Source organism: Stylophora pistillata, chromosome 2, assembly GCF_964205215.1.
Source record: "Stylophora pistillata chromosome 2, jaStyPist1.2, whole genome shotgun sequence".
Classification (NCBI taxonomy): domain Eukaryota; kingdom Metazoa; phylum Cnidaria; class Anthozoa; order Scleractinia; family Pocilloporidae; genus Stylophora; species Stylophora pistillata.
In genome coordinates, this window is record NC_142520.1 from 4,016,597 (window position 1) to 4,030,656 (window position 14,060).

Genomic DNA, 14,060 nt, shown 5'->3' on the forward strand with positions numbered 1-14,060 from the left:
CACGGCTCAGAGGTTGTCCGAAAAATGAATATTTGGCCAAGAAGCGCCATGTCGGTGCGCCCTAAATGGGTACCAACATTATTTGGCGAATAGCTCATGAGCGGAAAACCCTACAGACCAAAAACTTAGAATTGAGACATTTTTTTTTTCATTTTATCAATATTATATATACCATAGGTTACTCTCTTGGCGACAGGCATTCAGTAGCTTTGATTTTATATTTCGATTGAATGACGATGAAAATAACCAAAGTGCGCGTAGTTTGCACTCAGCACAGCGAAGTTTTGTTTTCTTTTTCCCTTTTTTCCATTTTTCCTTCCCCCTTAGCTTGAATCGGTTTCCGTTTAGAATTTTCATATTACGAATAAACTTTATGCTTTTTCAAAAAAGGTTTGAAATTGTGTTTTTCCACGATCTCCCTCTACACTAGTGCCCTGAGCATTTATAAGCAATGGTGTACTTGTCGTTTTTCACAAAAAATTTAATTTTTTTTCAAAAGTGTTTCGGAACCGCAACTAATTCCTGAGTTCTCGTTTCCCTTCTAAACAGACTCGATAGTACTTGAGCTCGCATACAACATCTTATTTGAGTTTTTATCAAGATATCCAGCTGACACTGAGCAAGGAAACAAAACAAGGTATGTATAATTTATTTTGATAACTGAAGATGAAATACAAAGAAAGTATTTTGTTGTGTTGTAAACATTAATATTTTTTTTCAGGATACTTGAAAGTATAGTTATGTCTGCTGTAATAGACCCTCTGCCTGAAGTTTTACTAGAAAATGCTCACATTGGTTTTTAATCAATCAATCAACTTTCGTCACATTGAGACCCTCCCAAGGGGGAAATTATCTTTTGTCAGCCTTCCTTTAATTCACGTCGGAGACTTGCTAAATCAGAAATTTTAAAGATATCTACAAGCCGGCGAGAACAAACTCGCTTTTGCTAAATAACAAATCTATCCTTCATTATATGAAGAGGTCCCAGGACCTTCATGAAGAGGATCACTATCTAGCTTGGTGGGTTAAAATGATATACTATAACAATAACGCCTTACTAGCCCGCCACTCGTAAGGCATCAGGGTGGCGAGAACTGGAGCCCCGCTTTATCACTCTTTCAATAACAACACTTGATTCTTTTTTTCTTCGGGTGGATCGAAAAAAGAGAATATGTATATTCTGGAACTTCTCGGAAGACATGTAAGCACCATAGTTACATTAATTTTATTAACGACGTTAATTATTCCAGTATTCTATAGAGCCAAAACTATTTCAACGGAAGTTAAAGTATCAGAAAGCACTTTTGAGCAATTAGTATACCCAATTGCATTTTACTTAAGGCAGAGGAGGTGCTCCAATCGAATAACAAATTTTGACTCCTCGCTCGTCGTTTCTTTCTTTTTTTAGCCTTGAGAGTTGGTCAAGTGAAGGATGTCAAATAAGGATGATATCCGATAACCATACAGAATGCGTTTGCAATCACTTGACCCACTTCGCAGTGCTCATGGACTTCGCCGACAATGATGGTGATGCGCAGGTGAATTTTTTTTCCCAAAAATTAAATCATATAAATCTAAAAAGGCACATGGCGTCACGACAGGCATCGCATCTGTACGTGTTTATCGTAATAGACAACGTCCTCTTTGATCTCATTTAAGTAATTATGACGGTTTCAGGTCTTCAATCAGGTCAAAACTCGTTCGTCAGATGAACATGACAACATGCTGACAATCCTCACTCAAGTAGGGATGGCTTTATCTCTCACTGGAGTCGTACTCACAGTTATCAGCTATCTTCAGCTCACGTAAGTATATTCAATGAAACTGATATCTAACTGAACGCATGAACTCTGGGGATTATCTCTGTTTTATAGGTTATCAGGTTTGTTCTAGGGCTCAGAAAAGGCCTCTCAAAACTAGAAAAAAATTGTAATTTCAGAGATAATCTTTCTTTGGAAATCTTTCGCCAAGGAGTTCAAATAGCTTCAAATAAATTGCTAGTGAAAGATAAAGACTGCCAGCAATATTCTTGTATCCATTCGCTATTTACTAACTAATTCATGTAAATAATATATTGAATCAGCTTATTTATCCCCTCATTTGCTTGATTAGTTTCAAAGGCATTTCTGATGCTTTCCTTCGCAATTCATTGACCTAAGTTTTGTATTTGCCTTGCTACTTAATCAATCTCATTAGTAGCTGTTTAATGGCTTGCTTGTTGTTATTTATCCAGTGCCCTTGTAGAGACAGACATTCACCATTGTGTCACATACGGGTTAGTCTGACTTCCTGCATTGGAGCTGGACATATCATCTTTTTTGTTGGAATAGATGCCACGGAAAACAAGGTGACTTATTAAACTTACTTTCGTATTGGCTTATTTTGTTGGTTTTTGCTTGTTTGTTTGTTTTAATTTGGTTCAGCCTCTTATTATTTTGACTGATTGATTTAAAGACTGACTGATTGATCAAGTGATTCTCTTTTCTTGTTTGTTTGTTTGCGCGATTTCTATTTTGTAGGTTTCATTCGTTCGTCCTGTTTTGCTTCGTTTTTGTTTTGTTTTCGAATCATCATCTCGACAAACGGCAAATCAATTGTTTCATTTTTACGGATTACCTATTTCTTGCAGGCTGCATGTGTAGCTGTGGCAGCTCTTTTGCAGTATTTCCTTATGGCTTTCTTTTGTTGGATGCTTGTCGTGGGCATTTATATCTACTTATTTCTTGTAAAGGTATACAGCATCACCGATAAAATGTATTATTATCATGGCTCGTGCTGGGGTAAGAAGCACTCCCAATAAAAAATGGGATAGGACTTATGGAATATACTTGACAGAATATTTTAATTCGGATTGGGTAAATACCAAGGCAGAAATAGGTTTCAGAGAAATTAAATGGTCAAAGAGTGATAGGTTTGAAAATTTATATTTTCATGTAATAATATCATGGCGTCGGTTTATTCAAATTACTAACTAAGAAAGGCTTTCTATATTGTGTGTTTTGCTTCAAGACTTCCTGCAATCATAGTTGCTGCATCTATGAGTATTGCTGCAGGAAAAGATGGAATAGAAACTTTTGTCACTGATAAAGAAGCAACTTTGAAGTTTGAATCTTTTCTTATTCAACTGTTTAGAAAAATGGCGAGAGCCTGGAAATATGAACCTAAAAGACAAGTAAAGGGTGGGGTGGGGAGGGGGGGGGGAGGGGGAGGAGGTGAAAGACGAAAACAAGAAGTTAGCGCTCTGTTTTCCCTCTACCCGCCTCATAACATTGTTAAACCATTATCAAGGAGCCAGGGAAGACAAGAAGAGATACTAAATTTTGCAAAACTTGATATCAGCAGGCCCCCGCCTTCTAACATGGCCTTTGCCCCACTCTTCCCACCAGGCACCCCCTTCTTTCATACTGTGGATCAGCTCTCCATGTGCTAGACCAGGAAACTTTATAAGTTATCGTTCAGAATGATGTTTTTGGTAATTTTGCAAGGTAATATAAATGTATAATGCTGCCCTATCCTTTAATTTTGATACACATTCTGACATGAAATGATCCCTAGTTCCCTCATTAAAACGGACGAAACAGATTTGAAAGCTGCACTTCCTGTGCCTTTCATTTTTATTTTTATAAGATGCTGGATGTCCTCCTCTAATAATATCATCTGCATATTTGTTTCCTTCGTTGGACTAATCGCAATTGTAAGTTGCCACAGATAGCATTTTTTTCAATAAATATGGGCTACATTTGTTTCGACGATGACTTCAGCAACGTTTTAACAATCAGTCTAATTTCCTTGATGTCCTCTTTCGAAAACTGACAACAGAAGCTAGAGAGGCAAGAATATCCGATAGTTACTTTTTTCTCCTTTCTTAAAATTATCCACTGAGGCAGCGGTGGAACGAGTTGTTAATTGCAGAGAGTTTGTTGAAATCTAAGTTAAAGAATCGTGAGGCTTTTCAAAACGTTATGTTGCTTTACACTGTTTTGTTACTTTTCCGTTTTTATATATGATCAATTAGTCTGTTGTGGCTGCTTGGTCATGATCTACGTGTTTTGTACACACCATAATGAATCTTGAATAACAATAGCTCAATTTCGATACATTTCAGCGTGACAGACTGGTGACGAAGCTCTAACACCGAAGCGAGGCTCTGGGGAATACGGCGCGGATGATGAAAACAAACACAGCACTGCAAACACTGCAGGGAAAGCTGTGTGCATTTGATAAATCGGGAATTCTTGGCTTTTTTTTTTTGGTCCATTGCAGTTTATTGTCGCGTGTACCATGGTCAAGTATTGTGCTGTTGCTCTTTGCCGTTATGGGAGTAACTATAATAAAAGACCGAGTCTCAGTCATTTTTGCTGTCGTGCAAGGCGCAATGACCGTAAGATGCGGAAAGTTTTCTGTAAGCAAGCGCATGAAAAAATTCAAGACACCCGGTGATCCAAGAATCAGTTCATTGCATCTTAAGGAAAGCGACATCGAGATTTTAATTTCTGGTCGAAAAAGTCTACGTTCAGACAGCTATCGGACTATCTATGACCCAAAGAAATGTACGAATACTGTTGGTGCGCGTTCGAAGCGTCTTGCTGACAAAGAGAGACAGTGTGATGAACAACCGAAAGCCAAGAAAGTTTGTCCCAGAGAGCTCGCTGTTGGGGACTCTATAGAAACTTGCATAGATTTTAGTGCTGGTGCAACTTCAGTAAACCATAATCACTCGTACTTTTGCAGCCAGGAACAGGCAACAGCGAAAAGTAACATGGACGGTTCTGATACTAGGCTTCCGAAAGGTAAATGTTCTACGGCTTCACGGACCTGTAAGTCCAGAACGTGTCCATTTTTGAACAGTTTATAACCCGTAAGGCTTCTAAAAGACCTAAGGTTTCTTCAAAGTACTCGTCGGTCTCTCCCAGAAGATAGTTACTTCTATCTGGAGAGGTGACTACTGGAAATATGGAGAGGCTCCTACCCTAGTTCGATTTCAACATGGATGCTGGGTTTGGCAAAACATCTTCGTCTGTGGGAAGTAACTCGGCCACGAGAAGATTATCATTTTCACTTTCCTCTGCAGACACTTTCGCGAGCTTCATTGAATGAACATTAAACGTCAGCTTGACCAACTCGGCCTTTCTTTTACGCTTTCCTTCCGATGATGTTTATATCCCTCTTTCTTGAAGGAAGGTTCGCAACTACTGTAACATTCGACGCTAAAGGTATTGTAGATTCCCCTTATCTTCTTCTTCCGACGTGGCCATGTCCATAATGATTATTTCGATTTACTGTTAACTCGAACAAGCTACGATTTTGTACTGAAAAACCATAATAATCCAAGAAAGCAGTGTCCACTTGTAGATGTAAACAACCAAAGCTCGATTCGAATGAATTATGTTCCCCGGAGCCTCGGTTTGGTGTTGAAGTCTCGATACCAGTCTCTCACGCTGAAATATATCGAAATTGGGCTATTACCTCTTTTACTTATGATCGTGAGAATTAACTTAAAGCCTTGATATATTTATATCGCAGAATTCCCTTATAGCATATATCCTAAAATTGCAATTCCCAATTGTTTCGGAATTGCAATTTTTCAAACCAGTCTGAAAGAACGTATCTGACTTTTTAAACTGTTGTGAAACAAAGACAATTTGAATTCAATAATACACAAGACGCAACTAATTAGACGGGAAGTCTAAAATGCAAAATGATTTTGCATGAGGTTTATGAAAAATTTGCCATGTTGTATAACGTTACCCCTAAGGATCTACAATATTACAGAGATCGGTCGTAGACATTTTTATCCGAAAGGTAGCAATAATCTACTATAATCTGCTGTGTTCTTCAAATTAAAGTATTTATTTTAAAATATTGTTATACTTTTTTGGTATGTGTTTTGTTTTCATAACGTTGTCTATATTGGTAATATAGCGTTTATCGGTTAAGGAATATGGACGAAAAAAGTTAACTTGTACTCGAAATTTCTACAGGGAATACGTATATCTAGTGGAACATGTCATCCGTTTTAACCTTAAGGAGCAGCTTCGTGTCGATGAGCTAGCTATTAGCTATGTGCTGTTATTAGTAAGTGGTTATGTCAACCTAAAGAAGATATCCAACTCACCTAGAAAGACTTTCAGCAAGTAAACTGCATCAATTGCTGACGCACAAGTAAATGCTCTCATCATTGGAAGCTTGATATACTCTGTGGAGAACGAGGCGTGAAATAAGACTTTTTCTTTCCTCGATCCATTTGTAATGATGTATGAAGAAGATCCTTATTTTCTGCCAGATACTGTCAGCTGTGTTTTTTATTTTGCAATGTTAACCTGATCTTTCTGCGAGCAAACAATTGGCCGATGAATTTTCCTTCTTGAACAAAGAATGGCTAATGAAATAATGTATCCGGGTGCTTTGAAAAAAAAAAAGAGACCTTTTTTGCCACCTTCTCTTAACTACACCACATTTTAACAAGCCTGCAGCTATTGGAAGTCAAATCGTAATACGAAATTAATCTATTAGTAACTTCTTTAATTTTACAAACATGGTAGTACCCAAGACCTAGAAAGGAAAACATCTACCCGCTTCTTGAAAAAAAACCCTAAATATTTAAACAAATCTAGAGAGAAGGAGGCACAATGTGAGGTCTCCATATTATTTGTGCACTCATATGAATCATGGAGAACGGAATCAAAATGACCTTAATTATGCATGGTGCACCCGTGGATAAACTGTGCAAAGGTGAGGATCGGCAGAGGAGCGAGAAGCAGAGGAATGGTGGAGACAAGGGAACAGAGAAACAGTACGGATGGACAAAATCTTTTAATTGATCTTGCCTTTTATTTATTTTTATAATTTATCAACTCTTGGAGCAGTCGCAATCTAAGGTTCTCGACAGTAGGAATTATGCATTCGCTTGAATTCTAAGCGATCCCAAACTCCCGTCGAGTTTGATCAAACAGTCACAGGAATGGAAATGGTGAAGACGAGAACGGTAATGACGAACCAGCTTTCTCTTTGACACCTGTTCCAATTAACTCTCTAATTTTCTGGTAGGGTGGTTAATGGTAAAGAGGTGGGGAGGGGGCGTACATTTAGCAAATTATTGCTAGGGTACAATTAGATTACATTTTCAAGTCTAGCTTTGTTTAGATAGATTGTACGACCTCATCAAGATGGCCACCATAACGCCACGTGGTATCGCGTAGTAACTATTACGTTCTGGCAGGTTTGAATAATGTTCCTTTCATCGGCTATGAAGCGTTTTAGTCTAGTAAAGTTTTCATTATGTCTTTATTTGAAGTATACCGCAAACTTTTTTTCTTACTGTCAATATCAGTTGCACCAAGATTGATTCAAACGGAAACTGACTGATTACAGATTAAATGATTAATCAGGAGATATTTTAAACCGTTCTTCTCTGACAATTTAATTCTAAGAAATGATTCCACTTGATCATATGACCTAAATCCGTGGTTAAGGAGGTTACCCAGAAGCTGGGCAAAAAAGCATAAATGCAGTTTCAATTTGCGACAGAGCTCTTAAGCTACAGCTTAAGCAACATTAGTGAAGCTGGTTATAAATGCATACAGTATTTTCCCAATTCAAGACGAAGATAGAAGTTCAAAGTCTACTCTCGATCCTCCTGAGGAATCCCAGCGTTAGCGTGACTCTGATGGGTTTGTGAGTTCTTTGTGTTGTCAGCTTGCCCATGGTTTAATGCACTTGGGTGGATTCTTTGGAATCTTCTTTTGAAACGCTCTTTTATCTAGAAAGGAAGGATAAGGAAATTAGAGGTACTCATCGTTGTTACCAGTTTTTCTGGATATATATCACTAAGAATCAGAATTTATATATACCTCACTGTTTCTCAAGCAGTGGAAAAAGAAAATAGAGAATCCCTTAAAAAAAAAGAAAGCATTAGAGATTTACCTTATTAGTTTATAAACAAACAAATAAACATATAGATGCACAAATAAAAAAGGCTTTAAACGTCATGGTCGTTTTTATCGAATGGTAGCAACCAAAAGCATTAAACTTTTTTTTTTGTCATGAATGTGGGGTTGTGTCCCAATAGCTCAGTCAGAGCTCTTCTATTCTTTCTTTCTGTCTTCGATCGTTCACTCGCGTAAGGGTTATTTTTCAAAATACATCTTTATCCGTCAGATGTAATAGATTAATGGTGACCCCATTATTATTTTCAAGCGGAGCTAAGGCTTTGGAGATAAAAATAAAAGTGCGAAAGGACGTCTGAGATAATTTTCTCGGTATGGAAGGGTAGGTCTGGTGTCTGAAATTGAATCTGAGTCATCCTCAGATATGCAGACCCTTTTAAGTATTCTTTACTCTTATCGTTTTAGAATTACGCCCTAATCCAATCCAGTGAACAGCAAACTGCTTTAAAGCTTAATAGCACTTTACCTGAGTAGAGTTAAGGATTACAAAAATGTAGGAGAAGGCGATGTGTAGTGGCAAAAGGAAGCCAATGAGCCACGTGACACCCAACAACGGAGCTAACACGACACATGCACGAATGCCTAGCCTGGAAGAGACCAAATGAATGCTCAGTCTTTCTCTAGCGGAAACCAGGGAAGACTAAAAATCTACGTTCAATTTGAAGGCTATAAATACCCGGGACATAATGGAAGGAGTTTGAAGGTTGTTATATATATATATAATATTGGATAATGCAATTCAAGACTTTTTATTGGCTTAGCCATTATGGTATATCAGCCAATATACCATAATCTACAAATATGGTAAGCGTACGTGGCAGCTTAAAATGAAAAGGGAGCTAAAAATTTAATAAAACTTAATAATTTAATTTAACGTTTTTAATAAAACAATTATTCCACTCGCGCTTGTTGGATATGAGATGATTATAGCCAACTCGACGCTACGCGCCTCGTTGACTATCTATCATCTCATATCGAACGCGCGCTCGTGGAATAATTGTTAAATAAATATATATATATATATATATATATATATATATATATACTATAGTATGTGCTCAATAGTTGGACTCAATAGTTGGTGCTCAATAGTTGGTCAATAGTTGGACTAGAGTAGTAGATAATATTATCAGCAACGAATTGGGTTATTTGGTCCAAGAAATGTAATTGCTACTCAGAGTTTCATGTTCCATCAGGAGCAATCATCAGGTAACTTCCTGAAAAACGGTTACATTCAAAGTTATTTGAAAAAACGGTTACATTTAAAGTTTTGAAAAAACTTGTGGCGCGTGCTTCGTGCGGCGCGCGCTAATAATGTGATGACATTTTTAGCAGAAATTTTCTAGAGTGTCTACAGGACGATGCTCATTCATTTCGGTTGTTTAAGGTTGACATTTCGAGCTTACACAAAATAAAATACTTCTCCCACAAACACAAATTACAATTCTTGGTGACGTTTGGGTAAGATCTTGCCCGTTTTACTTTGCGCCATTTAATGTTGTACTCCAAAAGTCTATAAATATTTATAAATACACTGGAAATAATGGTGGGGGTGACACAAAAAGCAGTTTGAAGGCTGTCCATCGAAAACGTAATACATAAACCACAAGGTATTATGCGAAACTATTTGAAGTCTTACCTCTCTAATAAAGTAATTAGCTTTATAAAGATATTACAGGGAGAAACATCTCTTATCATCCCACCTGATCTGTTCAGTCTGGTTATCCTTCACCTCTTGGATTGTTGTCATTTCCTTGATAACTCGCACAAGGATTACCATGTTAATCTTCAGGGATTTAATAGGAAAAAATAAAAAGGGAGAAAGTAAGAAAAGTACGAATCCCGTACAGGCTTGATTTTTTTCAGTTCTGATTTTCGCTATTACATAAATAGCGCTTTCTACTGCGAGGATCGTGCATCATACGTATCTACAACAGCAGTTCAAATATATGAACTTCATATATTCATTGCAACCAAAGTAAGAAAAGAGAAAAAAAATAACTATCAATATTTTTGTCTCTCTAGCTTCTGCCTTAAGTTTTGGGAAGAGGACTTTCAAAGACCTATTAAGAAAATTAATGGTTGTCAAAATGCTGTTGAAATCTGTGTTGAAACAAATGTATCTAGATGACTGAGCTCATATTCATTGAAAAAGTTCAATCTATGGCAACTTACAATTGTGATTAGTCCAACAAAGGAAACAAATATCCAGATGATATTGTTAGAGGAGGACATCCAGCATCTTATAATCAAAACAATAAAGTGCACAGGTCTATCTTTCAATTTCGTTTTGTCCGTTTAAATAAAGGAATTAGGGGATATTTCATGTCAGAATGTGAAATCAAAACCCAAAGGATGGGGCAACACGATGCCTTTATATTACTTTGCAAAATTACGAAAAACATCATTCTGGATGATAACTTAAATAGCTTCCTGGTCTAGCACACGAAGAGACTGATCCACAGTTTGAAAGAAGGAGGTGCCTAGTGAAAAGGGTGAGGTAAAGGCCATTTTAGAAGGTCGGGGAGGGGGGGCTGCTGGTATCAAATTTCGTAAAATTTAGTACCCGTTCTTGTCTTCCCTGAGGCCTTGATAATGATTTACCAATATCAGGAGGCAGGTAAAGGGGAAATTGACACCCTCGCCCCTTGTCTATTTTAGGTTCACATTTCCAGGCTCTCTCTACTTTTAAACGGTTGATAAAATTAGAAAACATTCAAACTTCACTTTTTATCGGTGACATAAGTTTCTATTCCATCTTTTCCTGCGGCAATACCTAGAGATGTAGTAACTATGATTGTAGGAAGTCCTGAAGCAAAACAAACAATAGAAAACGCCATTTTAAATCAGTAATTAAAAGCTACTGGTTTATGTAGGACAAGACAGCAAGAATAATCGAGATCTAGGGCTATTACATCCGCCTAAGCTAATGACTGTACAAGTTGAGGATTTCAATAAACCGACGCCTTTTTGTTATCTGCGAAAATATGAATTTTCAATGTGACTTTTTATATTGTTCATCCTCGAAACCTTTTGTTTGTGGGTATAACGTTACTAAAACGCATCTAATTACAAAATTGCTTCTTTTTTTGTCAATTAAGATCAACGCCGGTGACATTCTGCATAAAACCCAAGTCTAACCAGCTCCAAAAATACTATACGCCTTCTTTAGTTACTAATCAAGACAATCCAATGATTTTCAAACAGCGCGCGTATTCATTTGAAGACGTAAAAGATATGGCCATTACAAGAAAGTCTTTTCAAATTTAGAGTTCTCTCAATGTTTTCATGGCAACTATCTTTTCACTCTTATAACCTCTATTTTAACTCTAATACCTACTTCTGCATTGGTTTTAAGCCAATCAGAATCAAGATATCCTGCTAAGTAAATTAATTTTTTAGGTCCAATCCCATCTGTGACTGGTAGTGCACCTTACCCCAGAAAAAGCCATGATAAAGATAAATTTTATCGGTAATGTTGTACACCTTTACAACAAATAAGTAGATATAAATGCCCTCGACAAGCATCCAGCAACAGGAGGCCATCAGGAAATACTGCAAAAGAGCTGCTCCAGCTACACAACCAGCCTGCAGGGAATAGATAATCCATAAAAATTTAATAATTTGCCATTTTTCGAGATAATAATCCGAACACAAATTAAAAAAAGAGAAACGCAACAAAACAAAACAAACAAATGAAAACTACAAAATAGAAAACATGCAAACAGACAAACAAACTGGAAAAGAGAATTACTCCATCGATCACTCAGTCTGAAATCAATCAGTCAAAATAATAAGAAGCTGAACCAAATAGAAAAACAAACAAACAAACAAGCACAAGAACAACTAAATAAGCAACAAGAGGGAAGAGTTTAACAAGTCACCTTGTTTTCTGTGGCATCTATTCCAGCAAAAAATATGATATGTCCTGCTCCAATGCAGGAGGTTAGACTAACCCGAATGTGACACAAAGGTGAATGTCTGTCTCTGAAGGGCACAGAATAAATAAAAACAAACAAGTCGTTAAATAGCAACTTAATGAGATTGATTAAGCGGCAAGACAAATACAAAACTTAGGTCAATGTATTGGGAAGGAAATCATCAGAAATACAACAGTAAATAATCAAGCAAAAAAAAGACATACGTGTGCTGAGACTATCCTTTTTTTTTTTAAATAAATTATTTGGTAAATAACGATTGTATACAAGAATATTTACGAGGAGGTTTTTCTTTTACTAACCATTTGTTTGAAGCTATTTTAACTCCTTGGCGAATTTTTTTCAAAGAAAATTAATCTCAGAAGGTCCAATTTCTTTTCCAGACGCGCCAAGTAACTAGTCTGATAACTTGGTGAACGGCGATAACCCCCCAGAATTCAGTTAGATATCACTGCGTGTTTATTGAATTTACTTACGTGAGCTGAATATAGATGATAATTGTGAGTACGACTCCAGTGAGAGATAACGCCATCCCTACTTGAGTGAGGATTGTCAGTATTTTGTCATGTTCATCTGACGAACGAGTTTCATCCTGATTGAAAAAGTGATATCGATAATAATTTGATTTGGATCAAAGAAAATGTTGTCTATTACAATAAATATAGGCAATTGCAATACCTGTTATAACCTTATGTGGCTTTTGAGATTTATATGATTTTATTTTTTGGAAAAAAAATATATGTATGTATATTCACCTTTCCGTTAGCACTATTGTCGGCAAAGTCCATGAGCACAGCGAAGTGGGTCAAGTGATTGCAAACGCATTCCGTTTGTCTATCTGATATCATGTTTGTTTGACATCCTTCACTTGACCAACTCCCACAGCTGTAAAAAAGGGAAGAGACAAGGACAGACAGGATTCAAAATTACTTATTCTATTGCAAACCCTTTCCCCCTATAATGGAAAAGTGTTCAACTCATTCCACTTATTGCTCAAACGGGCTTTCTGATACTTTAAGCTTCCATTCAGGTAGTTTTGGCTCCTATGAGAGCTGTAACAATTCACGTTAATGACAGTTTTGTAACTATGGTACTTACTTGTCTTCGGAGAAGTTCCAGAATACACATATTCTTTTTTTACGATTCACCTAGGAGAAAAAAATAATCAATTATGGTGATTCATGAAGGTGATAGGACCGTGTGGAGTCCAACTTGGTCTGTAGTCAACAAGTCGGTTTGTTAATTACGAGTATGACTACAGACCGTTCTGTTGCCAATTAAGAGCCACTGACCATAGATATCGAGAATCCGCCGACAGTTGCAAAATTTGGTTACTTTATTTCAACGGGTCACTATTCAGAGTTAAACGTAACAAAATAACAAGAAACTTATATTTTCAAAGGGATAAAAGAACCATATGTTAGCACACAAAAGGAAATTTAAAAGCGGGACTACATCGCGTTGTGGTGTACGAAGTTGCTGAATTTGCATAGTTTTTCATTGATTTGCGAGTGGGACTGGGGGGGACAGCTATTCAGGCGTATTTTGAACTTTCGATTTTCCGGAGAAAGAATAGCGGGATGGAACTTTTTGATATAATTTTTGAGAACGTTTCATCAAAAGGGTCGTCCTTCAGGAAAAATCAAATGAATTAAGGCATTTAGCAACTGTCGGCGGATTCTCGATATTTATGGTCAGTGGCTCTTAATCATAACCATTATAATTTTCCAGAAAGAAAAAGAAATACATTAGGGAAAAATAGAGACAAGGTCCCAACTACCTAATTCCTCCATTTTGGAAGTTTCCCAGTTGTGATGGTTGCTAATTAATTAATTAATTAATGCATAAATTTAGTTGAGTGGACTTGGTATGATTGGCTGCTTTAACCGTCTGATTAAAAGTGTCCGATTATATCCAACTGTTCGATTAAACTGTCCGATTACAACTCTACAGAATAAAGCAGCTAATGCACAAAACACATTTGAGAAGGTTATAATGGTTATGATTGAAGGAATAATATATCAGGGCTTCAGTGCTCGCCTTAGTGATGCCTTACTAGTAGCAGACTAGTAAAGACGTCATATTTATATTATTATAAATTATTATTATAATTATTATTATTATTAATTACTATTATTATTATTATTATAATAAACCGTTATCACTATTATTATTA

General features: G+C 36.7%; 1 protein-coding gene across 2 annotated transcripts; it reads right to left on the reverse strand.

Annotated features, from left to right (window-relative positions):
* Positions 1–7,265: 7,265 nt before the first annotated feature.
* LOC111347149 (adhesion G protein-coupled receptor D1) lies at positions 7,266–13,079 on the reverse strand. 2 transcript variants are annotated; one of them, XM_088747086.1, is made up of 11 exons: positions 12,983–13,079; positions 12,640–12,769; positions 12,361–12,476; positions 11,831–11,933; positions 11,384–11,534; positions 10,674–10,755; positions 10,122–10,188; positions 9,650–9,732; positions 8,413–8,533; positions 7,851–7,892; positions 7,266–7,759 (listed from the first exon to the last, which is right to left on the reverse strand). In XM_088747086.1, exons 2-11 carry the CDS (start codon positions 12,730–12,732, stop codon positions 7,622–7,624), a joined length of 996 nt encoding a protein of 331 aa, XP_088603212.1. In that variant the 5' UTR covers positions 12,733–12,769; positions 12,983–13,079; the 3' UTR covers positions 7,266–7,621. The 2 variants fall into 2 exon arrangements, with proteins under 2 accessions (XP_088603212.1, XP_088603213.1); XM_088747087.1 differs by lacking the exon at positions 7,851–7,892.
* Between the last annotated feature and the right edge of the window lie 981 nt (positions 13,080–14,060).